Raw genomic sequence first — 26,570 nt, forward strand, 5'->3', positions numbered from 1 at the left:
TTACTCTGACATCCTTTCTGCTTTAATGTAAAATTCCATGACCATGGTAACATAGAATTGTTAATGGCTTTTATTGTTAACAGTATTGTCTTTAACTAATTAATACTAATTTTGTATGATGCAGATTTAACAGTGTGCATCAATTATCTATTAAACAACTTGAGCAGCAGAATGGGTTGATCCTATTATTACCAACACTACTCTGTAGACACATATGTGTATGTGTTTTCTCTCTCTTGCCTCCTTCACAAAGGCAAAGCATTATTTTTATTTTAAATAAAATAGCACAGAATTCTAGAGGTCATACTCCAAAATCAAACACTTACCTTCCTAGGAATTCTCTTTAAAGGATGTTGCTTTAGGCAAATCAAAAAAGGCAAGGTGAACATTAGCTTGATGTACAATGCGTTCTGGGATCTACTTTGGGGACTTGCCCAAACAGCAACACTTTAAAAAAGAAGTTAAATCTGAACTTCATGGCAGAAGAACTGGATAGAACTGGGACTGCAGTGCTTACCTTACACATCTGTTAACTGTGGTACAAGGCAAAACAAGCAGTGCACCTTTAAGGGCAGAATAAAGGTTTTCTTTTCAAATCAAAATTGACAAAACCAGTATGTTTTGTAGCAATTCCATTCTCAACACACACTCCCCACTGGCTTTTGTTTTTTCTATGTATGATATCCACATAATTTTATTGCACTTGACTGCGTTTTGATTACCTGAATTGTAAGAAAACCCTTAAACATTTGTGTATGTCTGTAAAGAGAAAAAGCAGTCTTGTAGAAGACATGTCTTTCTCTCCGTGTTTTTATTGTGCTTTAAGTCAGTTATGTACAGGTAAAGAGTCAAAAGGAGTCCGCAGAAGCCTCCCTGCACAAAAGCTTATTAGAAAGCTTCCCAAAGAGCTGCACCAACACATACCAGTTCTGGCCTAAACGAAAACATCAGCATCCATATCCCTTCACACACTGAGATTCCTGGGGTTTATCAGCTGAGGTATGTGAGCCATTGTTTTCTTCCACTGGATTGCTCAGTTTGGAGGGTTTTTACTACTTTACCTGCTAAGCTAAAAGGCTGCCAAAAAAATCAACTAAAGACCTCAAAAGCATTACAAGCCCCATTATCTTTCTCACCTTTTCATGCCACTAGTACCTGTACTTAAAGTCACATACAGAAGAACTGCTGGAAAATAACTATGTACAACTGACTTGAACCAAACCAGGATCACAGGCCTGCACAACTTTAATTTATGAACCTTTTTATTTCCATCTTTGACTCATTAGTCCTGAGAAGAATGTTGACAGCTACAGCTACTGTCTTTTCAACCCCTACCAGTACAATTATTTATGTGGTGGCACCTAAGGAGCTGCTCACTGTGTTAGATTAAAAAAATCCCAAAGAAGAAATGGACAGTGTGTAACCTGATACAGACATATTTCATGTTCCCTCTACAACCTGAGAGAAACCAGTGGAGAACTACACCCTTAAAGAGAAGTCCGAAGAAAAAATAGAAATAGTTGGCATAAGGCTTTTACTCCTTCCTTCAGTCTATCACAGGACATCAGCCTTCCACACCCTTAACTAACCTGGCTACTTACTGTAGTGCAGGCTAGTCCATGCTTTGTCTTGGAGAGAAGAGAGAAAGCAGAGCCCAGCTTAAGAAAAACCAACAACCCATCTCTTGATTTTTACCAGAATTTGAATAATGACAACACAAGTTGTTGATCTGCAGCTGTACCAATGTGTGTTGAAACAGTGTCAGATGGAAAATGGCCATTACCCATAGGCCCGCATGCCCTGTTCCTAGAACTGCCTGTTTTGGGCCTGAATTAATTGCTAAGGAATATACAAGATTAGCAGCTACATTTCAAAGTCTTTTATTGCTCATTGTTTCTCACTGCTGCCAATCTGGAAGTCATGCTTCACATGAGATGCAGGTATGCTTTTTGCTTTGGAAAACCTGTTCTCTGCAATTAAATAGGGCCTTAAAAATCCATTCAATAAGCCACTCCTGGGGTGGATTTTTCTTTGAAGTCAGATTCCTAAATCTGCAGCTCAGAACCTGAATTATTGATCAATGCTGACTGCTGTCCTCCCTTAAGCCAAAAATTCTGTTCTCTGTAAGAAGGGCCATTAAGCAAAGCAGTATTTGAAAGAAACATTTAAAACCAGAATGCCCAAAAAGTAAGTACATGTATGTGATACAGAAAACTAAAGGCACATACACGGGGTGGAGGTGAAACTACTGTAGAAAGCATTTTGTTATTTTCCCTTGTGTTTCTCTCCTTTTGTAGGTTTTTGTAGGTTCTCTCCACTGTAGGTTTTTGGCACAAAATAATATAGGAAGTAGCAAGTTTAGAAATTCTTGCAGTTTTCAGTAAGGAAGAACAAATACAAGGAAAGTGTCCAAAGTCCACCCTGTAACAACAGCAATCTCTTCATTCCTGCTGTTCCTACTGGTTTGTTAATGTGCCTCTGCTCAGCCCAAATGTTTCTCCTTTAAGGCTGGTCTTTATCTCCACTCTTCCAGCTGCTGGTTGGGATTTTTTCAAAACTGCAGGAACCTAGGCAAGAAACAGAATAGCCTGTGATTACATGAGAAACTGCTCTACATGTGGCAAAAGGAAAATAAAGCCGCACAGAGGCCTGAACCTTGATTTTTCTCCCTTGTTTTCAGAACAGTGTCTTTGCCATCTCCCTCCCTAAGTATCCTCCTCCAGTATCTTTCTCCAAGCCAGTCAGTATGTGCTGGACTCGGTTTTTGAGCTACACTTCAGGATATTCTAGCTAATTGTAGCCATAGTCAACAATCCACAACAAACTAGTTCCATCTGCCTCTTAGTAGCAAAAGAGGGGAGGGAAAACCAGGAATTTATCTGAGCCTCCCTTTGTCACTTGTAGCAACTTAACTTTTGACTCTACTGATACGTCTGCTATAAATACCACAGTGCAGAGCTGAGGTAGACAATACAGTTTCAGAAGTCCAGGAAAGGGTAGTCAATAGGGAAAATGACCCATACATGCTCATCTGAATGGTCTCTTTGGAAATCTTCCTACAGCTCGGCCATCAACAACACAGAGAACTGGTATGCACGTGAGAAACTGTAACAAACTTTGCACTCAGAGTCAGGACATCACAACCATGGCATCATTCTCCAGAGAGATGTTACAGCTAGGGCTTGCCCTCAATTAGCTCTGCTTACTCTTTTACAAGACAGGGACTATCCAGAGTTAATATGTGGGTGGGAGGACGAGGGCTGCTTCTACCATTAGCCTCAGCTTTCCTTGGGCTTCCAGGTGAAAGTAAATATTACACATCTCATGAAACAGCCTGCAGCTTCACTTCTGGCCAGTGCTGGGGCTCCCTACCTCATTTAATCCAGCTAGGGAGCACCTGAGCTGAATTCTGCCGTGCTTTGTGGCTTACCCCTCATCTACCTTATTTTCTGCCTTAGGAACGGACTGTTCGTGCAGAGTGTGAGGCAGGAGCCCCGGCCAGCCATACGTACGTGAGGAGGTAGCGGAGGCTCTAGGTGCCGCCCAAGGAAGGAAAGTAAGCGCCGCCAGATCAGACCACTTCCCAGAAACATAATCCCTGTCACCAGCCAAAATATCCTGGGGTCCTACTGACAGAACACTCCCATTAGTCATCCAAATATCTCTCCAGAAAAGGGATTACCCAAAGATAATCTCTCACTCCCCACTGGTGTTTTCTTCCTTTATGGGAGGAAGCAGTAAACTCTCTACCATCAACAGCCAAACCCTCCCTTGGCAAAAGGGCTGTTTCATAGCAAAGCATTTTATTTAGGACCACTGTACTGCATTCTGTTACTGTTCCATGCAGTTTTCCTTCCTTCACTGGGAAATTTGAAAATTCAACCCTTATATTTAGTTGAGTTGAAAAGGAAGAAGTCTTTGCTTTGTTTGTTTTAAAGGTGGCATGTGCAATTTTGAAGTTGGACCCCCCAGTCTGTACCCCTTCCTCCCCAGTTTAGCTATAAACAATTACTGATAGTAGAGTACTTGCTCTGATGTGCTGGAAATAGCCTGGCTGCTTGCCAGATACCCTTGTATCTGGAAGACAAAGCTGCTCTTGTCAGAATAGATGATCATTAAAGAAACTTTATTACTACTTTATAGTCAACTACTTATACAACCAAAAATTTGTCTTCCCATTTCTTTTCCATGGTCCTTAACACAGAAAAAAGGCTGCAATACTGTGCAGTTTGCCATACAGTAATTTGCTTAAAAAAGAAGTGACTGTATGAACACATAAATCACTGGAGCTTTGTCTATGGAAAGAATGAGGTTGTACCAAATATAAAATGTGCTGTAAGAGCAGGACCCATATTTTATCATAAATGCAGCACTCGTTCCTTACCTCTTCAAGAGATGACTCCAAGTTCATACCAAATGCAACTCCTATGAGTCCAAAGAGAGAGACAGAGAAAGTCCCCATGGTCAGCTGCAAGTTCAACCTCATCATCACATTACGGTGGCTAAAGAAGGGAGAAACATCTGTAAGGGGAACCCAAAAATTGATTTGCTGCCTAAATTCTTAAATTCTCTATAGCAAGCACTAAAACCAAATAGTGAAAGAGAGAAAGCCATGCTGGAATTAGGTAAGCCTGTGACAAAGATCATGAAGTAACAGTACAAAGAGATTATCATTTTGACATTGCTACATCAGGACACCTCTAAAGGCAGCAGGTTCTGCTTAACCATCATCAGACTTTCCAGCATTGCTCACTTCTCAGAGGTGTATATACTCAGAGTAACAGTAAATTTCTGTTTAAATTTGTGTCCTCTCACCACCACCTGGCTGAAATTTCTATGTCCATATTCACAATGGATGAAAAGTTACTGTTACCTTGCAAATTAATCAATTTTACAAAAAAAGAGAGTTGTTAAACGCTGCAGACTATAAACTTGAGCCTGCTTGGGTGAATTCCATATTCAAGTCTTTCACAAAAAAGATTTTTGTGGTTTCCTGATGCAGCATCCACTAATTGCTTCTACAGGTAACTCCTCAGTGTAGAGGAGAAAGCATATTAAACACCAACCTCAAAGACAGAGTGGAATGTTCTTGCAAATGCAAGCTACAATTCTTTTTCAGTTAAGAAATCTGATTAAAAGTGAAAAATAAAGCATACAGAGAGAAAGAGAAATCTTGCTTCCAAGTTATTAATTTTTGTATCACTCTACAGAGTAATAATTTAACTTGTACTGAAAACCCGAGTAGCCTAGCCAGACTCTGGCTAGCAATCTTTTCTGAACAGAATTTCAATATGCCTCTAAATTTGCAGACATTTCCTGCATTGAGTAGCTCCCCAGAAGGAGCTAGAAGCTGGGTTTCTCTGCCAGGGAAGTCTGACACCTAACTTCAGAGGTACATACAAATCACACATATTAATTAGGCTATCTTCTTGCTTTGCTTTATCCAGTTCACGATAAGAAAAGCACAATGCAGCTGTGACTACAAGTCCATTCAACCCTCACTAAGACAGAATTCTCCAACTTTCGTTGTAGGTAGATTTGAGAAAGTCTAGGTCATGAAAGTCTAAATTCCACTCAGCTTTTGATAATCTAATGGATGGTAGCTAACCTGTCCAGGTTGATAAAGATGATGCTTTCTGAGTCATCAATCAGTACTCTGAGTTCACGAGCTTCATTTAAAAGATCTTCTGCTTGTCTGTAATAATTCTCCAACAGCAGCTCCATTTCCTCTGCATGGTCAATCCCAGACGTACTCTCCTCACTGTGAGCAACAATTTGTATTTTCCTGGTTAGCTACACATTGTATAGAAGTATATTACTGATGTATTAAGGCACATAAGAGATGTGGGGAACAAGAGTGCTGTTAGACACTACACCACAAAATCCAGTCTTTTTGGTGAGGAACTTCCATCAGCTCCAACAGCATAAAAGAAATATTTTTATACTTATCAGCACCTCAGCATAGGCAGTCAATTATTTTAAGTAGAGCAGGTAACATTTGATGCGCTCAAAGGATGCACAACTCCACAAATCTTAAGTTTTTCAGATAATACAAAGTTTAAAAGTTATAGAAAATTGGTATTATATATTATTAGTTATTATAAAATGCTAAATATTTTGACTGGAGATGCCTAACTTTTTGGTGCCCTCAAGTGGTGAGAGCTGGTAACAGTGCAGTCAAAAACATCCAAGAATAAAAACATAACCGAAAGTCAACACACAAACAATTACACAGTGATGGAGATGGTTTAGGTGTATATTAAAATGGTTTAGTCATAAAGCATTTACTAAAGCAATTATTGAAAAGCATTTTGGGATCATGATGCAGCCAAAGAGAGACCATCTATTGAAAGATGCTCCTCTCTTCAGTGAAGTCTATCTGAGAGACTTTGATCTTACTTCACAGTGCTACTGCTGGCACAGCAGCCTTCCTCTGAAACACGTATTTCTGGCATTGTGTAGATGAAACCTGAGGTACCTGAGGTCCACAAGAGCTTGGAAACTAAGCAGCAAAGCCTGGAAGATTGTTCATAATTTTTTGTTTTGTGTTATGATCTCATTTCTCTAGAGACTGATATTTTTAATGAATCTTCTCCTGGCATTACTGACTGCTAAAAGAACTCTGTCAAATGGTTTTCCAAGAAGATAAGCTGTCTGTCTTACAAATCAACTCATGTAAGCTCCCTGAGGACCTTTAATAGAGCACCTAGTTTCTCTCTTCTGGGGCAGAAACTCTGTGTTAGCCAACCTGATTTGAAAGCCCTCCAGACCTTGAAGTTTTCACTGCATGGAGATGAGCTGCAGACTTGAAAGCCTTAGAGCACTATCTGCTGTATTACAGATTCAGTTGAAGGTCATATTTGATGACTATCTTTACGTTTACATAGCTCCTCTGGGGATATACAAAATAAAGACAGCCACAAAGACATGGAAATAACTGCCACTGGATGTGCTTTCATTAACTAGCCTCCATTTGCCTCGTGAGTTTTCCACATTCTGACGTTTCCTCACATGAAGTTAAGAGGTCTGCCTCATCTTTCTAGGCTAAGCTCACCATTCTGTTGCAAAGATCTCTGATGGCACCTATCTGCCTCACTGGGTTCCTCCACATCCTTTCAGGCTTCCTGAGTTCATCAAGTACCACATATCAGTTGCATCCGTCCTGGAGCAAAAAAGAGCTGATCACACATGGCCAACCTGCCTGCCATGTGTTAAACACAAATGTGTTGTCACAGCTGGTGTTTCCCGGTGTGCCTCTTGCACAGACTGCCTCACTGCATCCAGCAGCACAGCTCCAGCACTCTTCACACAACCTCCTACTACACATAACATCTCCTACCCCCCTGCAACAGTGTCTGAAAGAAGGGATGCCTGTGGGTTTCTCTTGCCACGAGCATAAGGTGACACTGGGATCTTTCCTAGATGTCCCCTACACACTGTCTACCATGAGGCAACAAAGGCTTTGCCAGCAGACTGTATTAAGTCTAAAGGAAGGCTGTGAGCAAAACCAGGAAAAAGACCAGCTGCTGGCTCAGGAGCAGCTGGAATTTAGAGCTACCTCTGATACTGCTCCAGAAGATGCATGAGAAATGCAAACCATGTCCCACTTCTGGAACACTGAGTTTCTGCTGCACATTTAGATGAAGGTCTGCACAGCAAGACTTCAAACCCACACTACTTTGTGAACAGTACTAATATGTACATGAAATGCAGTTAGGCAAAAGTATTATTCAGCAACTTCACAAAGTACCCTTGGGAGGTAGCTTCTGTTATCTTCTTATACATAAAACACATCTCTATGCCCAAGATTTAAATACAATTCAGCCCAAAACATATTTGGAAATTGTATATATTATCTCTCAGTTTTTTAGGTTTTATTAAGGTGACCAGTGCTGCTGTTGCTGTGTGCTGTCTTTCACCAGAACCCCAGAGTGTAATAGGATTGTTTCTGCACGTACATCTCCTGGAATGCCTTTCTTCAGGTGCACAAGATTGCTCCAGGGCCTCTTTCCTTCAGGTACTGCTGGTAAGCAAAAAGCTAGGAGCAAAGTGTTCAGAACACTTCTGGTAAAGGAAGTATGGTGTCTGACCTATTAAAGACAAGCTTTAAAACCTGCCTCTGGTTTTTATTTTGGTGAAACTGATGAAAATTCTCCCAGAATGTGTTGATTTATATTGAAAAATAACACTTTGTTTTTCTGCCATCCCACTCCCACTTCATCACAGGGTAGATGAGCCAGCCTGTTATGTCAAGAACTATTTGTAACTGTGTAACAACGGAGTTCCTCTCCAAAATGGCAACTACTATGGTTTCTGAAGCAGCAAGCATTAGGGCTTAAAAAAAATTACAAAGACTTTTTCTTTCTGCTTTTTAGCAGTAAGCATCCAGTTTAGTGTTCAAGTTCTCCTCAAACAAAATACACTGTTAAAAAAATGTATGTGGTTTCAAAATATACATACAATACTTGTGGATCAGTCCATTTAGACAGACAGAGTTCTTCTATTACTTCTTCTTCATCTAAGATCTCCAAAATTGTTTCTTTGAAAACTTTAACATCTGTCTCCAGTTCTGACAAGCTGAAGGAAGAACAGGCAAAAGGTCAAGTAACCCCAGTGGCACCAGCGCCTAAAGGTCATCTCTACATGAGTTTGCGAGCCAGCATCCTCGCCAGACGGAGTGGCCGGGGAAGACTTCCTTGAGGGGTTGTAAGAGCTCCTTCAAAACATGCTCTGCAAGCCACACACTTAGCTGTGGCAGTGATCTGTCTGGGGACCAGGGAGGTACAGACACACACTAAAAGGCATCCAGAAGTGTTTCTGGATGTATTTATACAGAAAGCCAGAAAAACAAGCACTCTTTGAGCGCATAGCAAGTGCATGTTTGTACTGTTGTATCAGAGAGGCCAATACATGAAGGGAGCACTGTATTAGTAACCTCAAGCACAGATTTACATAGATGTACATTAAGGGGAACATTTCCACACTGTTTGATTCTCTTAGGTATTATTTTGTTCTGTCAGATGCTATTTAAGAAGCACAACAGTATTTCTGACTATTCAGAATTTATCTTCCTTTTTCCCCATATCACTATGTAATTCATACACCGATTTTTACATTTCCAAATAAGATGCACAACCCAGCATTACAGTAATCTAGGAAATTAATATCAAACACCATTTTTCAACATTTTAATGTATGCCATTTTCTGTGGTCATTTTCTAGTCTCTTCACAGCTTAGTTACCTCTTGCCATTTTGCAGGAGAATGTGTAGTTTACTCCTATCCACAGATAAAAGCTTGGGGTCCACTAGAGCTTCCAGTGTCTCAAGGATCTGAGGCTGCAAAGTGTTAAGTCTTCCCTGCAGTTTGCTGATCTAGATAACAACATGATCCTTCATAAGAATTAAAATAATTCATTTAGAATGATTTGGGCAACTGACTCCTGTCTCTCAACACAGAATTCACAGTAACAGGTAGTTAATACAACCTGCTTTCCAGTGCCTGGGAAATACTTCTATATGAATATCACATAAACATAAAGCCAGTGCAAAACACAGTATTTAATAAAAAGTGAACTGAAACCCAGTGACAACCCCACCAATAAGGCTGCTAAAACTAAAACACTATTGTCTAGAAACGTTACATTAGCAAGCACAGATTTCTTATGATAGCTAGAAATTTATTTGACTCCTGGTCACGAGGCCAAAACCTCAGCATTTTTGTGGGATTTTCATTTCAGCTACAACATGTCTCTAGAAAATAATTCTGACTTGTGTTTTAATTATCCAAACGATGGTGAAGCCATCATATCCAAACGTACTTTACTGGAAAGGGAATGAAAACACACATACACACAACACTGTAAGAAACTAAAGCAACAAGAATCAAAACAAAAAGAGAGAAAGTGCAGAATACATTTAAAAGTATGTGCATGTAAATGCCCTTTACTATGTAGCAAGAACTTCCCAAACATTTTGAAAAAAATGAGATAGCTCACCCAGTACTGCAGGATTGCTTCTATGGCTCGGAATTCAAAGGGCAGGGAATATGTGACTAGTTGACCTTCCCCAGCCAGCTGAGATGCTAGTTCATTGAGGAGCCAGTGTTCCAGACTTACATTACGATAATCTAGTATCAGAAGAAACTCTGGTGTTATGACAGCCTTCAAGAACTGAAAAAGACAGTACATGTAAGGAGTCTGAAAAAAAAAATCACTCAAGATTTCTCATAACTCTGTTGCCCATCTGATGATTTGGGCTTTGATAAAACCAATCTTCAAATGTCATTTCAGGTGGGAAAATAACAAAATCTCATGCTAACTGCAAAGAGGCTCAGACACAGCATTGTGCCAGGGACTGAGCAGAGGCTCCTCACAAGCCTTTACTTCTGCGACAATGTGAGCAATGTTTCTCTTGTGCTCAACCAGGAAAATGGTCACTAATGTGTACAGTTGGTGAACTCACACTCTGATTGCTAGGCAGAGCTCCAAAGACACATTTACTGCTGGACTGCATGTCACAGAAAGCTGCTGTTAGAACTGTGCAAAGTGCAAGGATGAGACAGGTTTATACTCAGCTACAGAGAAACCATTACCTCCATTCTCATGATGATCCTGTTGTTCCTGGTTGCAATGCTCATCACATGTTGAAATCTTAGATCTCGAGCTTGAAGACCCAACTCCTGGTACAATTCTGTTTTCTTCTTTTCTATGATGAAAATATTTTTAGATGAAGACATTTAGAGGACAAGCATACACGTTCTGAAATCACATCTTAGAGTGTTACCAAGTCTCACAACAAAAAAACCCAGCTGTTCTATCTTTAAAGTTTTCTTCCCATTGACTCCTCAATCTAAGTTATTTTCTACAAAGTTTAAAAGACTGTATCTTGAATGAAAAATTCTAGATGTAAGTGAAAAAGTTGGCCATGACAATTAATTTCACATCAGAAACAAGTGACTCCTTTGAGAAAGCACATGTAATCCTATATTAACAGATGAGGCAGGGAAAGTAGCATGCTGGTCAGAAAGAAAAAAGGCAAAGCAAAAATTACATTCCTGTGAGAGATGGCAATACATTATTTTCAAAATATTGCTTAAAAATATACAAAAACTGTAACAATAAAGATTCTATGAAGGCCCAATGGAAGGCAGCAAAACAGAGGAAATGCTGCAACATCCCAAATAAACACAGTGAAGTATCCAAAACATGATTTTTTAACCCACATAGATTTCCAATTGGGCTTTTCTGTATTGGACAAGGAAAAAGTCAAACAAACCCCACACAAAACTGCAATGAAAACTTACCAAAATAGGTAGTATTTCCCTCTTTGTCAAACTTCATCTGGAGAAATGGAAAAAAAAAAAAAATTTCACAGAACCACTATAAAACAATAAATCAATTTCTAAAATTATTGGCACTTCCCTAGAACCCAAATGGAAAACACATTATGAACAGAAAGCACCTTTTAATGCCCTCTATTCACACTTCATCCCCATTAAGCAAAATAATTGCATGAAATGGCCACATTTCACTGTTTGTGACCAGTGTCATCTGCGTGACCATGCTCCTACACAAACCTTGTTAAGGTGATTTACAGAGGATCAGACTTAGAACAGACTATTTCTGTTGGAAGAGACCTACAATCAGAGATCAGAGTCCAGCTGCTTGACCAGTTCAGGGCTGACCAAAAGTTAAAGCCTGGTACTAAGGATGCTGTCCAAATGCTCCAAATGCTGACAGGCTTGGGATATCGACCACCTCTCCAGAAAGCCTGTTCCACAGTCTGACTACCTCCTTGGTAAAGAATTGCTTCCTAATGTCCAGCCTAAACCTCCCCTGGCACAGCTTTGAGCTATTCCCACGCATCCTATTACTGGATCTCTTGGAGAGGAGACCAGCAAGGCATCTTACATCTGTGATTAAAAATTGAGCTATTTGCTCTGGAACACTCTGAAAAATCTACAAATAAAACTTAAAAAGTAAAGAGTTCCAGGATTGTGCGTCAGGCCTTGTGCCCACATCAAGTACTGCAAAGACATGCTATTTAGCTTGTAGCCTGCACCCAAATACTTCTTGTCTTAGTATCTGTCAATCATATTATTCAACACTTGCATTTCCTAGTTAAATTATTTTCGTGGAAAGACTGACGAGTCTGGATTAATGATAAAGTTTACTGTTTGGCTCATAAACAATGTAGCTTAATCCTACATTACTGGCTTTTAAACTGACTTTCAGTAAATTAAGCCTACCTAAGCACGCATTCCAGTAGAGCTGCAGTGGAGGTTACATGGCACCTTGTTGCAGAATGACTGCTTTTTGTTATCAACAAGGAGACCTCACCTTCCTTCACTGGCACTAATAATGTGATTTTTCACTACATATATATAAAGGAAAATTATGATGTGCAAACCAAGCAGCTCGCAAACAGCTTTCAGTCTCCTTTAACAAGACAGCATAGAAAGAGCTTGTTTTTCACCAAATTCTATGTTTGCTTAGAAGTGCAGCTACCAAGACACAGGACTAATATTTCTAAAAGGTATTAGTAACCCTTGGCAAACTAAGAAGGAACTTCTGATTGCAGCCTTCCAAGAGTTGACCTGCCTTCACAATTACGGCCAGAGAACTTCCAGCAATTGCTGGGCCTTAGAAAAGCATCTTCATCAACACTATGTATTGTAACTGGTCCTCATATCAGAGTACCTCAAACCAACGATTTAGAACTAGGGGTGTTCTCCGAGACACAAATCCATCCGCTTTTATGATGCCTTAAGATTTAATGAACGCCCCCCCCCCCCCCCCCGCAAAAACAAGAAAGCAAACCCCCCCAAACAAACAAAAACCCAAACAAACAATCTCTCCCACCCAAAACCAAACCAAACAAAAAAAAACCAAAAAAAATCAAAAAGAAAAAAAGCCGGGGGAAAGCACCATCATCTTGCACCAGCTGCCCTCGCTGGTGAAAGTGCCTGCAGGTACTTACCACTGCAAAAACAGGAGACACACTGGCTAGGGTGGCTTGGGAGGTCTCAGTGGGGGCATGTTGGTAAAATTTACCTGCGGGAAGAGAACACAGCTCTACTTGCAGCACACCGGCCTTGGCCTTGAGCTGCGCGGAGCCCCGCTCTCAGGCACCGGCACAGGCGCCAGGCAGCGTCGGTCACAAGGCCCCGACGAACCCGACACCTCCCGGCCCAGCCCGGCCCGGCGCCGCTCCCAGCGCAGCTGCCCCCGCCCGGCTCTCCCGGAGCCCGACACGACGCAGCGCGGCCGCGCCGCTCACCCGCCCAGCGCAGCCCGCGGGCGCCCGCCGGCACCGCCGCGGGCCAGTCCCAGGCGCGGCCCGGCGGCAGCCCCGGGGCGGCCCCCGGGCGGGACCCGGCGCCCGCCGCGCCCGCCCAGCTGCGGGCCGCGCAGCAGCAGCAGCCGCCGCCCAGGGCGCGGGGGAGCAGCGCGGCCCCGCGCAGCATCGACCCCGCTCGGCCCCTCGGCCCGGCACCGCTCCCGGCGCGCAGCCGCGGCGAGGGAGGAACCCGCGGGGTGACGGGGGAGGAGGAGCCCGGCGCCGTGACGGGGAGCCCCGGCGCAGCTTGGGAGCAGCGCGGCCGCAGCGGCGGCAGAAGGGCGGGCCTGGGCTGTGCCGGCTGCGGGCGGAGCGGCGGGTCCTGCTGACCCGCGTCTGTATTTCTAAACTAGCTGAGATAACTCAGTGGCGCCCTGGAAATTCATAGTCATTGTTATATATATGCACAAAGACATGATCCTTCTCACCACCTTCTTACCCAGCCTGTGTTCAAACATTAACTGGATTTTGTACGTGATGATTTGTGAGAATGGGAAAAAAACCCAAGAACCCCTTGAAGCTCACCTGAGCTCCTCTAATGAGGTAGGTCCGAACTGAAAATCCAATTAAATGGATAACTCATCCCAAAGACACAAGTGTTCTTAAAATCCCAGCTCCAGCCGTGCTCGTAACGTGAGCACACCTTACTGTGGCTGCGATTTTCCCTGCCGCATTCGGCCACTTCCTGATGATTTTCCTTCTAAAATTCTGGGTTTTTTCCCAAGTGAAGTACAATTTTGTCCCCAGAAAACATCTTGTAATAAAATTTGCTTGTCCTAGTTCTGTATTTAAGATAGAGACAACCTGGGTAGTTGAGATGTAAAAGCTTCATTAGCAGTATACCAGCTCCCACTATCATATATTCTTTTTAAACTGCAGGTTTCATGCGCAAAAGGATACCCCTGCAGGTAGCCGGGGTATGCTTCCTTTGGCTGGTTTGGCTGAAGTCTAAATCGGCCTGGAGGCAAAGGCTGTGTCCAAATCCTGCAGCAGGACATGTTATCAGAATGTACTTAGTCATTAGTCCTTAGTGGGGAAATAAACAAGGAAGTGATTAATGAAATGATCCATGCAGTGTGGCTGCTCCAAGAGGAAGACACAAATCCAAACACCGGTCTGAGTTTTGAAGACAAGAGGGTCACCAAACAGGATGAAAGAAACTTATCCAACACCAATTTGATGTGAATAAGGAGACTCTTCTTTATTTCGGTGCAGAGGACATGTGGGATTACTCCTCCAAATGTGTTCCACTTACTAAACAAAATCCATCAATTTTATATACTTTTTCTGCCAAGTCATTGTTACATAAGTTGTTTTACATACTATGCATAATATGTCTGCTCTTAAATTTAACCTTTGCAATAATTGGTTTTGCTAGTTATATAACTTCATTAATATTTCTACCCTAAGACAATCAATTGGTCATCTCTACTGAGCTCTACTGATTGGAATCCTTGACATTCAAATTAAGATGGGAAGTGTAGGGGGTTTCTGAGCAGCGTAACTGGTGTGCACGATGGTCTCCATAGCTTCTTGAACAAAATACAAAAAATCCAGTAACTTCTTGGTTACATTTCTATGGTTGCATGTTTTAAACACAGCACTCCTAATATTGCTATACCTTGTATTTTACAATTTCCTACTTGTAATCATAAATAACTCTTTTATATGATTAAATCAATTATTTTATTAGAATATTTTTAACTGTACTGTCCTTTCCTTTCCTGCACAACCTGTGCATTTGTATGTTTTGTGTGTGCATACATACATTAATATACATAGATGAGCCTTTGTTCAAAGAGGATTGACATGCACAAAATCAGAAGGATGGTTACTCACACCTTGCCTCACAAGATGACCTCACAAGGAAGTAATTCAATGAAAAAGTTCCTCAGGAGTTATGGACAGCAATGATATGTAGACTGAAGCCATCACAGGTGTAGGAACCCAGAGTGCCGAGAGGATTTCTCTGCCTGTTTTGAAGGGTTCTTACCCCCCTGAACAACACTGTTTTAGCCTCCAACCTTGGAAAAAATTACCAACCATCAGACAGGAACTAGAAAATACAGTGGTGTGAATTAGGTGATAGACTACTATGTAAGATTGTCACAGGGTGAAAAATTTATAGAGGTTTTGGGCTTCTCTTTGTAGTAAATAGATAAGAGTAAAAAATATCAAAATGGAGGATTGTTGTTGTTCTCTAAACCTTCTTCTCCTTCTTCTACTACTCCATGTTCTGCAGTAAAAGTAGTTTGGAATGATTGGATAGAGAATTCTGCAGTTCCTGCCCGTGTTACTGAATAATTGGTAGGAAAGTGAAAATAACGTACGTTTTTGGTAACCATTGGTTAAATTACCTTTAAAAGGCTGTGTAAATCTTGATAATTAGAGACTTCACTCCTGCTTTCTGCGCTCTATGCTGTACCTGGGTCACGCTAGTGGCTCTGTTCCTCTGGTAAGACTTAATAAACAACTATCCGGCAGCATTGAAACTCAAGGAAAAGTCTCGGTTTATCTTTGAAACTCCTTGCAAGGACTTTTAGAAAATTCTCTCCCATCAGGAGGGATTTGATTTATGGCACGGTTCAGTGTCATTTGGTGCCCCGTGTTCGGCCTTATCTGAACAAAGCAACCCAGAACGTTTTGGACAGCAGCGCGCGACCAGAAACAGAAGAAAACCCCGGGGACGGCCGTGAAACTCCAGGATCTCCTAACCTCGGTGCACAGGGGCGAGGAGGAGCCGTGGACTGCTGGACTTAACTCGGACTGGGATTTCACGAGCCAGCAACATCTACCAAAAACACGGTAAGCTGTCCAAAACTAGACCAAGAAACAAATTATGGGTGCAGTTCTGTCCCAAGCGGAGGCAAATGTAATACATAATTTTGAAAGCCTCGTTCGTAACCATTCCTTACCAGCATCTAAAAAAGAAATACGTTGTTTGCTGTCCTGGATGAAAAGAGAGTTTCCTGATGCGGTAATTGCAGATTTGTATTCACCATCTTTTTGGGAGAATATTAATTCTATTCTATATCATTACGCCAGTCTAAGAGATGAAACGGCTCAGAAATTAATACCAGCAGCTAGAGTAATTTATGAAACGCTTCTAGAGCTGGCACCTCCTGCTTCTGACGAAGAGGAGATGTTTAAAACTCCCGCGGAGACTTCGCTGACACCCGTAAGAGCAGCGGGAGATTTTAAACCCCCGCTCGAACCCTTCCCACCCTCAGAGACGGGCGGAGAACGCGCTGTTCGTGCCAAAGTCCCCGAGGCTCTTGGCAAAAGCGGTTCTGAGTCCCTGCAGGCACCGCAGGCGGCGGGGGGGGGGGGGGGGAGCGCGGCCATTCCGGAGGCGGAACGGGAATTTTTGCCGGAACCGAAATTAAAACTTTTGATCGGTCCGACGGAGGAGCATGATACGGTAATTTTAGAGTTCCCTTCACGCGCGCATGCCCGGGGGGTAGAGGGGGGGGGGGGGGGGGCCGCGGCCATCTCCCTGAAGACGGAGCCTGCCTCGGAGGGCGTGGTTTCCATCTCGCCCGAGCCCCCCGTCACGGCGAAAGGCAGGGGCAGGTCCGTACCTCCCGAACCCGGGGCCCTCCCGTCAGATGAACCACGCGCGCGGCCAGGGGTGGTCCCGGAGCTTCCATCTGTCCCTCCCGCTCCCCGCACGCGGCGCGAGTTCGCGGCCGCGCCCGCGTTTGAACGGCCCGCCGCGGCGGCGCCTGCTGATGACGTCATCACTCCCGCCGCTGCCGACCCAGCTGTACTTCCGCGTTCGGGAGCCCTCGCTTCCACGCCTGCGCGGCGCGGCGCAACCCCCCCGTCCTGGGGCACCGCGGTTACCCCGGCAACGCCGCTCGCGGCTCGAGCCGCTCCTGGCCCCGCCCCCAGCCCTGGCCGGGGCCTCAGCCCCGCCCCCGGCTCCGGCCAAGCCCCGCCCCCGCTGCCCGGCCCCGGCCCCGGCCCCGGCCCCGGCGCTTCCCGGACCAGCCCCGCCCCGCCCCCGCTGCCCGGCCCCGGCCCCGGCGCTTCCCGGTCCAGCCCCGCCCCGCCCCCGGTCCCGGCCGCTCGTTCCGCGCGGCCGCCAGGCACGGCCGCCTCGGCTGCGACACCGGCACCGCCGGTACGCACAGCGCCTGCAGCCAGCTCTGCAATTCCAGCGGCTGCGGCAGCTCCATCGTACAAGCTTTCAGCAGCTCCGCTTCCTACCAGCTCCGTGTCAACACAGCCCCCGTCTGCACCGCAGCCACGGCCGAGGACACACAGCCGAGGCATTTCAGCAACTACCGTGTCACCATCGCATTTCCCACCTCTCATTCCTCCGACAACGCCACTCAGAGAATTATTACAACAATCACACGATGTTGAACCACATCTCCCATATGATTTCGACGAAACAAAAACTATTTTATCTCCAGAAGAGGCAGCGAACTTTCTCAGCTGTATGCTGTTACATGGTCCATCACAACAGGACCAAGCACGTATTTATTCCTATTAAAAGTGAAGTCTCGGAGCGAGACATTCCACTTCATGCACATTCTTCTCGAACTTCTCAGGGACGTTCAGCTGATTGTATGGGACTTTTTCATCCTCAAGTGCCTATTCAAGACCTCAGTGGGGAGGATATGGTGACCATCACAGCTTCAGAAGGCATTCCTATATCTTCTCAAGCTTCACCTTATTTTTTTACAACAAGCAGTACAACTCCAACTTCTCGTATGCCTTCTTCAAAGCTTCGAATTCCGCAACAACAGGCATCTGATCCCTCATTTCTCCACGGTCGCTTTCGGCTTTCAGATGACTTTATTCGTCATCTTTCCTTCCTACTGAGAGAATGTGCAGGAGATTATCTACCTCAAGAGGTTGCAGCACTGGGTCCCCACCCCTCACCCATCTCGCATGGTGGCAGTACCCTGTCCATATCCCTCTCCTCCAGTGTCCAGATCAAAGCCACCTGAAATGGCAGGTCCAGCCACTCCTCGTTTATTACCTTACTGTGCACAGCCGCAAATACCCTCCCCTAGTCCTCATCCAGGAGGAGGAGAAGAAGATGGAATGTATGGATTCTTCGGTGAAGAAGAACCTTCATCCTTGCAGTCCAATCAAGCTGCAAGTTCACAAAATGCTGGTACGGACATGGTTTCACCTGACAGACATGTTTCAAGAGATACATCTGCTATAACAGACTGGTCAAGTATTAGGAAAAAAGGATTCAAAGACAGAGATTTTAATATGGCCAAAACAGATGGTATTGTAATGCAAGTTATGTATACCAGACAAAATAAAAATCCTCCTGTATGGCAACCTATGGATCATCAAGTTATCAAAAATTTAATGGATGCAGTAAAGAATGATGGACTGGGAAGTCCATACTTCAAACAATTTTTGAGAGGCACATTTAACAATTATGACTTGGTACCTTTTGACTGTAGAAGTATTGCCTCAACAATACTTACAGATGCACAACTCCTGGTATGAGATGCAAGATGGAAAAAAACACTTCGTGAGCTGAGAGAAAAATATGCAGGAGGACCACATGCAGCTCTCACATTAGAGCAATTGGCTGGTGATGGACCTCATGCTAGACCAGAAGATCAGGCAGTGGTTTTGCCTCAAAATGTGCTTACAGATATCAAAGAAGCAGCGAAAAAAGCAATCTTACAAATTCCACCAACTAGAACCCCAGAAGGCGTTTACACAGAAATAAAACAAGGTTTTGCTGAAACTTTTACCTCATTCGTCGATCGTCTAAAGCAAGCCTTGGACAGACAAGTCAGTGATGAAGTGGCAAAACCATATCTGCTACAAAGTCTTGCTTTTGCAAACGCTAATGCAGAGTGCAAATGTATAATCAGCGCTATACCTGGTCAAGCGACCGTAGCTGAAATTATAGAAGCTTGCAGTAAGGTGGGCACACCTCAGCATGTTGCAGCAGTCCAAGCAAATGCTTTTGGACAAGAACTTGGAAAAATTCTTAAAGAGCAAGTAGCAGCGCTTCGTTCAGATCTACAACGAAGTAACTTCAGAAGTAATGGCAGCAGAACTCTCAAGAAGGCTATGCTTCAGGTGCAGAAAATTTGGATACATCTGAAGATTTTGCCCTGAGTCTGCAGAAGATATAAGAGTACCAAATCACTGCACAAGATACGGCACTTAGAACCTGCTTCAGCAATCTGCAGGATCTACAGTAGCTCTTAGGAACAATAAATTGAAACAGGACAATTTTGGAGAACACCGATGATGGACTTGCTTCAGTTTTTGACTTGCTAAGAGGGGACTGTGACATCATGTCTCCCAGGACACTTACTTCTGACGCTCAAAAGGCTTTTGACAGAGTGGCAAATGCCAAATGCTCATTTTTTGGAAAATATAAAAAAAGCCATCTGCCAGTGGATACATTTTCCAATGCGGTTTTTGCTTCCTTGCACACAGGAGAAACAGCCAAACATGCATGTCAGCATTTTTCTGCAAGCATTAGGTATACTTTAAAAGATAAAAACAAACAATAGTCTAGGTTATATAGCAAAAGAGCTACATTAATTCTTAATGAGTTAGGATGCACGTCACTCCTTCGGTATTCCTCGTTCTCCTACAGGGTAAACAGTTATTGAAAGAACATACCAAACTTTAAAATCCCCTTTTGGTTAAAAAAAAAAAGGGGGGGGGGGGGGGGAGGCAGAGGGTATGCCTCAAATGCACTTGAATAAAGCACTGTATGTTTTAAATTTTTTAAAAACAGTTTTTTTGCAGAATCAAATTCGCTTATAATTAGACATTTTCCAACACCATATAGGCAAAGTTAAAGGCAAACCCTTTGGTTTAGATCAGAAATCCAGAGAGAGGGAAAATTGGAAGTCCATTTCAACTAATAACCTAGTGCAAAGGGTATGCTTGTGTCTTAGGTGCACGACTGAAGTGGATTCCAGCAAAAAACGTGAAACCTTTTTGTGAAAAACGAGGTTCACTCTCCTGTGATAATTTTTAAAGAGTTTAATATAAAGACAATAAGAGACACATAAAATAAAGCAAAGGGGTAACGGCCGGGTGCCTTGGCGCTCTGCCAAGAGCACACCTGATGCTAGAGTGCCTCTGTGTCCTCTAGGAACAGTTCCCACTCAGGCCGGTCAGCTCGGGACACAGCAGGCTGTGGGGGCCAGCCTCTAATATCGGAGTGAACAGAGGTCTGGCTCGTGGGTCCTTCCAAGGGACCGCGGTGATAAAGGCAGACGGCGGAGGAAAGGGGGCAGGCTCAGAGTTGGGTTAAATCCAGAAAGTTTATTGGCCCTCCGAACGAGGGAGCCTCAACCACCAGGAGGTGCCCAACTCTGCGCACCTACCGATCTCGTGCAGGGGATTTTATGGGGGGGGGGAGGGGGGGGGGGGGGAGACAAGGGGAGGGAGTACAGAACAACCAACCCGGGAAGGGAAGGGTGTGGCAAACAGAACGAGGGACACGTAAGGGAACCAACTGTAACAGGGGAAGGGAGGGACTTCTTTCCCCGGATCAATCACCTGGCCCCCTGGCTAGAACTTTCCAGAAGCCTGGGAGGGGAGCCAGAGTGACAGACAGGGCCCTGGGAGGAGACAAAACTGTCATATAGGGTGATTTTAATAAAACAGGGGGGGCGCCAACTGGGGTATACCAAACATACAGAACTCAAAGGGGAGACCTGGACTGACCCGAAACAAACACACTCCCATACTAGAGGTGAGTCCTTTTTATACCGTTTTTACTGTCTGTTCTCTATTAATATTAAAACTTTTCCCGGAGCTGTTCTGCACGGCCGCTCCTTGGTTCCGCCTTTTTAGAGCATGCGTAGTCTTCTGCCTTGCGGTTTTATTTCTCTTGATTCTTGGGGTTGGGCCCGCTAGGCAAGAGTCGATGGTAGGGTGGATCTCTTAATTCTCCAGACAGTCAGGGCTGATTGCAGCTTTGGGCCTCTTCCCCCCCTGGGCAGAGCGGTGATAACGACTCTCAGACTCTCCTGGCCGCCCGTTCTCCGGGCAGAGTAGCCTTTGGGCCCTTTTGTTCCCTGGACAAAGTGTTAATTAGCAGCTCCTTGGGCCTCATCCTCTGTTCGCTTGGAGGTTATCTTACTTGCTCACACTTGCTAACATTTTTGCTAAAAAGAGAGAAAACTACATCCACACAGCAAAAAGCATTTCTAACATTATATAATATCTACCTTTATACTTTGGGAGAAGCCAATACAATATATGTTTATAACACTTTTCAAGTCCAGAAACAAGCAGGAATCGACTCCGGGAAGAAGGAGGTGAGCACGCAGACGTGAATCAGTGTCAACACTACAGTCGATGCCACAGACATCAGTTGTCTTTTTGTGCAAGAACTGTGGACTGAGTCTTATGCAAAAAGTGGGAAAGTTAATGGTGTAAATTTTGTATGTAAGAGTGTGGTAGAAGTTGTGTTACAGATCAGAGATTCCTATGTGGGATAAAGCTGTTGAGAATGAACCTCAATCAGGTATTACACTTGTGCCTTATCATCTCACTGATTGCCTTAAGCAACGCAGTTTTCCGAGTAAAACAACCAAAAGAAAACGTCTGGGAGACACTGGCCAATGCATCAGGCTTAGATACCATCTGTCTAACTCACTCAAGGCCAAAGAAACCATTTTCAACATGTTTGGTCGGTCTACCAGCAGACAAATGGCCACCTTCCAAACATGCTAATCTAAAACTTTCACAATTCGGTTCAAATCCAGTGGAAAGTTGGGATGTTTGGACCAAATCCCTTCCGGAAGCTCCTTACGAACCTCAGGAATTGGAAATTCTTGGTTCAATAAAGATGGAGTTTTGTGTACTATTCAGTTCTCCAGGGTTGAAACAAAATAAAGACAAGATAACAGATGTCACTCCAAATTACGAAATATATAGAAATGCAACATCTTGCTGCAATTCAACAGTAAAGATGAGCATATCATTCAACCAGGCTCCATTACAATTGCCACGAGGGATGTTTCTCATTTGTGGGGACAGAATTTGGTCTGCCATTCCCTTAAATGTCAAGGGCAGTCCATGCAGCTTTGGAAAGCTTTCTTTGCTAACACCTAATGCAAAAATGATAAAAGAACATAAGAGTAGGAAAAAAAGATTTGTTGAGCAATATAAATCTGATTGTAATGACAAATTTGCAGCTTGGAATTTTGGACAAAGGTTTTCTGCACCTCTCCTTTTACCTGGTGCTGCTGCAGGAGCAGCCTTAAGACAATTGGATCAATTGGGCTGTTGGCTAAGTAAGAACTCTCATGCTGTCTCTCTCGTACTGAGAGATATGTTAACTGATGTTCAGAGTGTGAGACAAGTGACTCTGCAAAACAGAGCAGCAATTGATTATCTTCTATTAGTGCATGGACATGGATGTGAAGAATTTGAAGGTATGTGTTGTATGAATTTGTCAGATCATTCGAAATCCATCCATGAAAGTATATGGCAATTAGAGGATGGAATAGCTAAACTTGGAGAAGAAAGTGGATCATTGTTGGACGATTTGTTCAATTGCTTTGACCTTACACATTTATGGAGAAAATTTTTGAAGACGGGTTTGTATGTTTTAACTATTGTTGTAATTCTTTTAGCATTTGTGCCTTGTATACTTCACTGTGCTAGATGAACCACGGACAAAGCTGTCAAGGAAGTGTTTTTTGTTCAAACAGGAGGGGGAGATGTAGGAACCCAGAGTGCCGAGAGGATTTCTCTGCCTGTTTTGAAGTGTTCTTACCCCCCTGAACAACACTGTTTTAACCTCCAACCTTGGAAAAAATTACCAACCATCAGACAGGAACTAGAAAATACAGTGGTGTGAATTAGGTGATAGACTACTATGTAAGATTGTCACAGGGTGAAAAATTTATAGAGGTTTTGGGCTTCTCTTTGTAGTAAATAGATAAGAGTAAAAAATATCAAAATGGAGGATTGTTGTTGTTCTCTAAACCTTCTTCTCCTTCTTCTACTACTCCATGTTCTGCAGTAAAAGTAGTTTGGAATGACTGGATAGAGAATTCTGCAGTTCCTGCCCGTGTTACTGAATAATTGGTAGGAAAGTGAAAATAACGTACGTTTTTGGTAACCATTGGTTAAATTACCTCTAAAAGGCTGTGTAAATCTTGATAATTAGAGACTTCACTCCTGCTTTCTGCGCTCTATGCTGTACCTAGGTCACGCTAGTGGCTCTGTTCCTCTGGTAAGACTTAATAAACAACTATCCGGCAGCACTGAAACTCAAGGAAAAGTCTCGGTTTATCCTTGAAACTCCTTGCAAGGAACTTTTAGAAAATTCTCTCCCATCAGGAGGGATTTGATTTATGGCACGGTTCAGTGTCAAGAGGTTTTCAGTTTCAGGGTAACAGTGCCTGTGTGCAGATGCTGGCCCCATTCATACTTGATAAAAAGCTGAAATCTACTCTAAATGGAGTATTTTAGCTCTAGTTTTGGTTAATCTTAGCAAGTGGCAGTATGTGTGACACTGTGAATGACCAACACACGGACCCAGACCGGCAGGGAATCTGAATCGTTTATTCAAAGAAACGAGCTGGTTTTATACATTCTTCCAAGGCACAGTATTTCCTTACATGGCAATTCTCACTATGTGACCTATCCCATGTTGCCACATCAGCAACACACTTTCTCAATGTCCTTCTATGGGGTGATCACTCACTGCTCACCTGTCTGTCAGCTCCTGGCAGGCTCCTCTCTGTAGGGGTCTGCCAAGTGACACCTCCTCCCCCCAGGGTCCGGTGGAGACAAGCCTCTGTGTGCTGCCATGTGCTCCTGTGTGCTGCCATGTGCCTCTATAGGTGCGTCCCACAGGCTGCAACCCAATTCTATCTCATCTCTTCTCACACTGCATTAATTTAATCTCTTGGATGTCAGAGATACTTAATATTTGGAAACACCAGACAGCACAGAAAATACCTCAGGAAGGCAGGAAACCAGTGCACACCACTGCTGACAATTAATGGCAGCTTATTTTGCATGTTGGAATGCAAAAACTAGGGAAGCATCTAAAGGATATCTGCCAGAAATTTGTATTTTATGAATGTGCAGTTAAGTCTTACGTAGCTGACATTTCACACTCTTTAATAACAAGGAAAAAGCTGCTGGGTTGATCTATTTGTTTTCCTTTGCTTGTCTGTTTTTCTGGCTGCTAAGACAACAGAAGTGTTGGAAATAAGATGATGTAACTTTGCACTGAAAATGTATTGATATAAACTCTGCTATGTATGATCCAACAGGCCGATGTATCAGGAAGCACTGGTATTGCATCTCATTAAAGCTGCATTATCAGCCACCATTGCAACCGTCTGGAAGGGCAGACAATAACCAGGGATCACCTCTGTCTTCAGAGGTGAAGGCAGCACAGTGGTGTGCACTGGCACCAGGGACAGGTCATGAAGCACACACACAATGTCTGATTTTACACTGCTGCTGGCAAAAGATAACTGGAGATCTAGAACTGGCATCTATTTATTGCAGCTCTAAATACCAGTGAGCTGCTTGTTGATTCTGCTGTAGGCACATGTCAGGTATCCAGTCTGTCCTGCAGTGCCAACCTTTGGGAGCGGTTTGCTGAATATCATCAAAAAAATAGTGGGCCAAGCTCTTCAACAAGCTGCTTGTTGAAGAGGCTCACTGACACAGACAGGCATGATGGCTGTTCTGCATCCAGCCAAAATGCAAGGACAGCTCCAGCACAGGCTTGCTTAGTCATGAAACTGCCATCCACACCAGAAGGTATTTGTGAGGTCGAATGACACAAGCAACTAGTGCTTCTGCCAGCTGAATGTAAGTGCAGACATGGGGGACTGCTCTGATTGCAGCTGGGCTTTATGCAAAAGAAGGAGCAGAAACACCAAGGAAAAACACACAGAAAGAGGAAGAAACCATAGCTATCGTCAGAGGGGTCCTTATAAATCTCTGCTAAAGAAAAGCTCAGAGAACTTTTTGGTAAAATTATGATAAAAAGGCATCTTGGTCTACAGACAATTCACAGTGTATAACTTGTTCATTTATCAATCATTTTTATATACAAGTATGTGCCTGTACCTATGACCTGTTTCTTCTCATAAAATAAATATGCAATTTTATTCACATTGAGAAAAAAATAAAAATCAGAACACTAAACAACAAAAAGAAGCCAGATTAACAAAAAATATTTGCTACTCGAGTGTTTAGTGGATGCTGAGTGAAGCTACACGAGAAGCGATCAAAAAGACCCCATAGAAAACTTACTACAAAACCCACTCATTTTTATAATAATTGCTCTTACATGAATGAATCAGGAATACCCAACTGATAATCTCAGGTCCTTTGATCAAAGGTAGCTACAGTGACACACTGAGAAATCTTTGCTTAAGGAAGATGACTTCACTTTCATTACTCTATACCAAGACCACATGGAAGGTAACCTTTCAACTTTTTCCTTACTTAAGGGAATTCATGGAATTTGTTTTTCCATGGAGAACAATCCCCTTTTGTGCCTCTGCTGGTTTCCTAAAGCCTTTTCCCTGTGTAATCCTTCAGCATCTTGGCTGTCTCAAGAATGTTGTTGGACAGGACCTGTGTGATCAAAAGCTGTAGCTTAAACTGTGATTGTCTAAGGTATTTTTTAAAGCAAAAATAATTGATCATGGTATTCTAAGGAGTTTTTGATCTGGCAGTTGAGCAAGTAGATGAATTTGCTGTAACATGGGCTTTAAAATTTACAACTGCATCGGTATTTCACTTCTTCTAGTGTGTGCATGTGAGCTGAACCACTTGGTATTTATGTGCTTTAAACTGCCAGTGCAGACAGTCTGGGTACTACCAACTTACAGCTGGGAATGAAGTGGCTGCTGTTGCTTAGTCTGATTTTCTGATAAGCTGTACAGAGGTGCAGTTACTAAGTGTGATTCTCAGTACTGTGTGCAATAGAATGAGCTGAATTTTTCATTCTGTGTTTAGAAACTTTATCCTTTTCCATTCTGCCCATTTTGCCAGTCTTTTCTTCAGCACTAGGACATTTCCGTCTTCATGACTTCATGTTTTGCTGTCACTGAGCATAGCTGGCAAGGCCCTACAACAAGCTGCAAAATCTTTCCTGGTTCTGAAATGGCAGAGACCTCATGGCATTTTGGTGCAGAAAAAGTGACCCTGTTCAATGCTACACTATGCCATGGCTATGCTCTCATCACATCCCCCAACATTATGTTATGTTATTCCTGTTATG

General features: G+C 43.4%; 1 protein-coding gene and 2 long non-coding RNA genes across 3 annotated transcripts; 2 read left to right on the forward strand and 1 right to left on the reverse strand.

Moving 5' to 3' along the window:
* Window positions 1-52: 52 nt before the first annotated feature.
* On the reverse strand, window positions 53-13,540 carry MRS2 (magnesium transporter MRS2). The gene is made up of 11 exons (XM_069007986.1): window positions 13,280-13,540; window positions 12,980-13,053; window positions 11,304-11,340; window positions 10,593-10,705; window positions 9,997-10,170; window positions 9,243-9,373; window positions 8,461-8,577; window positions 5,609-5,761; window positions 4,385-4,502; window positions 3,513-3,626; window positions 53-2,567 (listed from the first exon to the last, which is right to left on the reverse strand). Exons 1-11 carry the CDS (start codon window positions 13,464-13,466, stop codon window positions 2,457-2,459), a joined length of 1,329 nt encoding a protein of 442 aa, XP_068864087.1. The 5' UTR covers window positions 13,467-13,540; the 3' UTR covers window positions 53-2,456.
* A 2,513-nt stretch (window positions 13,541-16,053) lies between these two features.
* LOC138106773 (uncharacterized) lies at window positions 16,054-20,067 on the forward strand. The gene is made up of 2 exons (XR_011149096.1): window positions 16,054-16,144; window positions 17,503-20,067. It is a non-coding gene; the product is annotated as an uncharacterized lncRNA (long non-coding RNA).
* A 698-nt stretch (window positions 20,068-20,765) lies between these two features.
* Window positions 20,766-23,583, forward strand: LOC138106774 (uncharacterized). Its single transcript, XR_011149097.1, has 2 exons — window positions 20,766-21,050; window positions 21,581-23,583. It is a non-coding gene; the product is annotated as an uncharacterized lncRNA (long non-coding RNA).
* The last annotated feature ends 2,987 nt before the right edge of the window (window positions 23,584-26,570 follow it).

This window comes from Aphelocoma coerulescens, chromosome 2 (assembly GCF_041296385.1).
Source record: "Aphelocoma coerulescens isolate FSJ_1873_10779 chromosome 2, UR_Acoe_1.0, whole genome shotgun sequence".
Taxonomy (NCBI): Eukaryota; Metazoa; Chordata; class Aves; order Passeriformes; family Corvidae; genus Aphelocoma; species Aphelocoma coerulescens.

Bases quoted from the DNA above. Each gene is read 5' to 3' on its own strand.
- MRS2 (XM_069007986.1), bottom strand. From the start codon at position 13,466: ATGCTGCGCGGGGCCGCGCTGCTCCCCCGCGCCCTGGGCGGCGGCTGC. The intron at 13,054-13,279 runs GTGAGCGGCGCG...CTCTTCCCGCAG, and splicing joins CCGCGGGCTGCGCTGGGCGG to GTAAATTTTACCAACATGCC. The intron at 3,627-4,384 runs GTAAGGAACGAG...TTCTGTCAGTAG, and splicing joins TGGAGTCATCTCTTGAAGAG to GACCCCAGGATATTTTGGCT.